Source organism: Garra rufa, chromosome 1 (assembly GCF_049309525.1).
Source record: "Garra rufa chromosome 1, GarRuf1.0, whole genome shotgun sequence".
Taxonomy (NCBI): Eukaryota; Metazoa; Chordata; class Actinopteri; order Cypriniformes; family Cyprinidae; genus Garra; species Garra rufa.
Window position 1 is genome coordinate 68969693 of NC_133361.1, and position 1929 is coordinate 68971621.

Genomic DNA, 1929 nt, shown 5'->3' on the forward strand with positions numbered 1-1929 from the left:
ACGTTGGACACAATTATTGGCACCCCTAGAAATTATTATGAGTAAAATACCAGGAGCACAAAATTGTCTAGCCATGACAGAAAGCCTAAAAAAAGTCAAATAGCCCCTACATCACCACATGTTGTTTAGGAGGGTTTCAAGAAAAATTCAGTTTGCTTATCCAAAAACAAACTCCAGCTTATTCAGTTGTCATATATGATCAGATGAAACTAAAAAAAAAAAGAGTTTTTTTGGCAGCAAAAGCTTCTGGCATGACAGTTCCCTGACCTGAACCCTATAGAAAATGAGTGGAGTGAACTGAAGAGGGAAAGCACCAACATGGAGGATCCGAAGTTATTCTGTGTGAAATAATAGTCTCTGATCTCGTGACAGGTGTTTTCCAAACTCATCAGGCATTATAGGAGAGACTCGGAGCTGTTATCTTGAGAAAAGAACAAGAGAACTAGAGAGTCAACTAGAGAAAAAAACGTTTTTCCATGTTTTTCCAAATATTGAACCCCCCACTTTCAATTGTTTTACTTTTACAACTGTTTTTAGATTTATTTCCACAGCTGCTTTTGCTCATATTTATCAAGGGTGCCAATAATTGTGGAGGGCACTGTACATATAGAGTAAAGCCATTTTAACAATAAGATTTCTGCAAAATAGCCTCTTAGGAATTATTTTATTTTGTGAAAATTAAAATTATCGATATACATGCGGTATTAATTAATCACAACAGAAAATATGTGACCCTGGACCACAAAATCAGTCGTAAGTAGCACGGATATATTTTTAACAATACCCAAAAATACACTGTATGGGTCAAAATTATAAATGATGCCAAAAATTATTAATTAATAATCTAACAATTTATCTAATATAATATTATTAATCATTAGGATATTAGGTAAAGATAATGTTCCATGAAGATATTTTGTCAACTTCCTAGTGTAAATATATCAAAACCTTATTTTTGATTAGTAATATGCATTGCTAATAACTTAATTTGGACAATTTTAAGGTGAATTTTTCAATATTTAGATTTTGTTGCACCCTCAGATTCAAGATTTTCAAATAGTTGTAACTCAGCCAAATATTGTCCTATCCTAACATAGGATAACCATACATCAATGGAAAGCTTATTTATAGCTTTCAAATATATATATATATATGGCTAGGATTACCGGGAATGTAGTTTATGGAATCAAAAAAGTAGGAATGATCCATGGGGTCGACAGACATATTCCCCCGGTTTCACAGACAAAGCTTAAGCCTAGTCCCAGACTAAACTGCAAGTCTGAGCTGTTTCAACTGAAAGAAACTTGCACTAACCGATCCTAAAATATATCAGTGCCTTTGTATTGTCTCGAGATGCACACCAATAATGTTTTATTCTAACTCACATTTATAAAAATTACTTAAATGTCTTAATTGAACTATGACTTAAGTCTGGCTTAGTCTAAGCCCTATCTGTGAAACCAGGCCTATATGTTTGATCCAGCATGATTCATTCAGAGCATTTAATGTCAAAAATATGTAATACACAAATCATGCATTAAGGGATGCAAGTAGTGTTAATATTTGAATCCGTAATCCTTGAGAGAAACGCTTTTGATGTATGAAAACAGTCCAGGAAACACAAGACGCTTACATATTCAAGAATTAATCATTTTATTGCTTGACCTGCCATTGGGACAATCTATACCAAAAGGTTTACAACTTGAGCACATCCAATGAAATCAAACCGTACACAGTTATAGAAAAAGAATAATAGAAAAATGGTCCTCTGACATTTTACAACTCTCTGTGCTGAGGGCTCAACAAACTGAAGAATGGGTGAACAGGAGTCTCTAAGCCTTGATGGCAAAGCCTACGAGCAAATATATCAATTCCTCTGTACATACTAGAACACAATTTTACTGAAAACTTCAGAAGAAAACACCATTG

General features: G+C 33.8%; 1 protein-coding gene across 1 annotated transcript in view; it reads right to left on the reverse strand.

The window, feature by feature from the left end:
* Nucleotides 1-388: 388 nt before the first annotated feature.
* LOC141319226 (growth arrest-specific protein 7-like) overlaps nucleotides 389-1929 on the reverse strand; it is a 34571-nt gene continuing 33030 nt past the window's right edge. The window contains exon 12 of the mRNA XM_073833237.1: nucleotides 389-421. Within this exon, the coding sequence (XP_073689338.1) occupies nucleotides 389-421 (33 nt within the window). The remainder of the gene's footprint in view (nucleotides 422-1929) is intronic.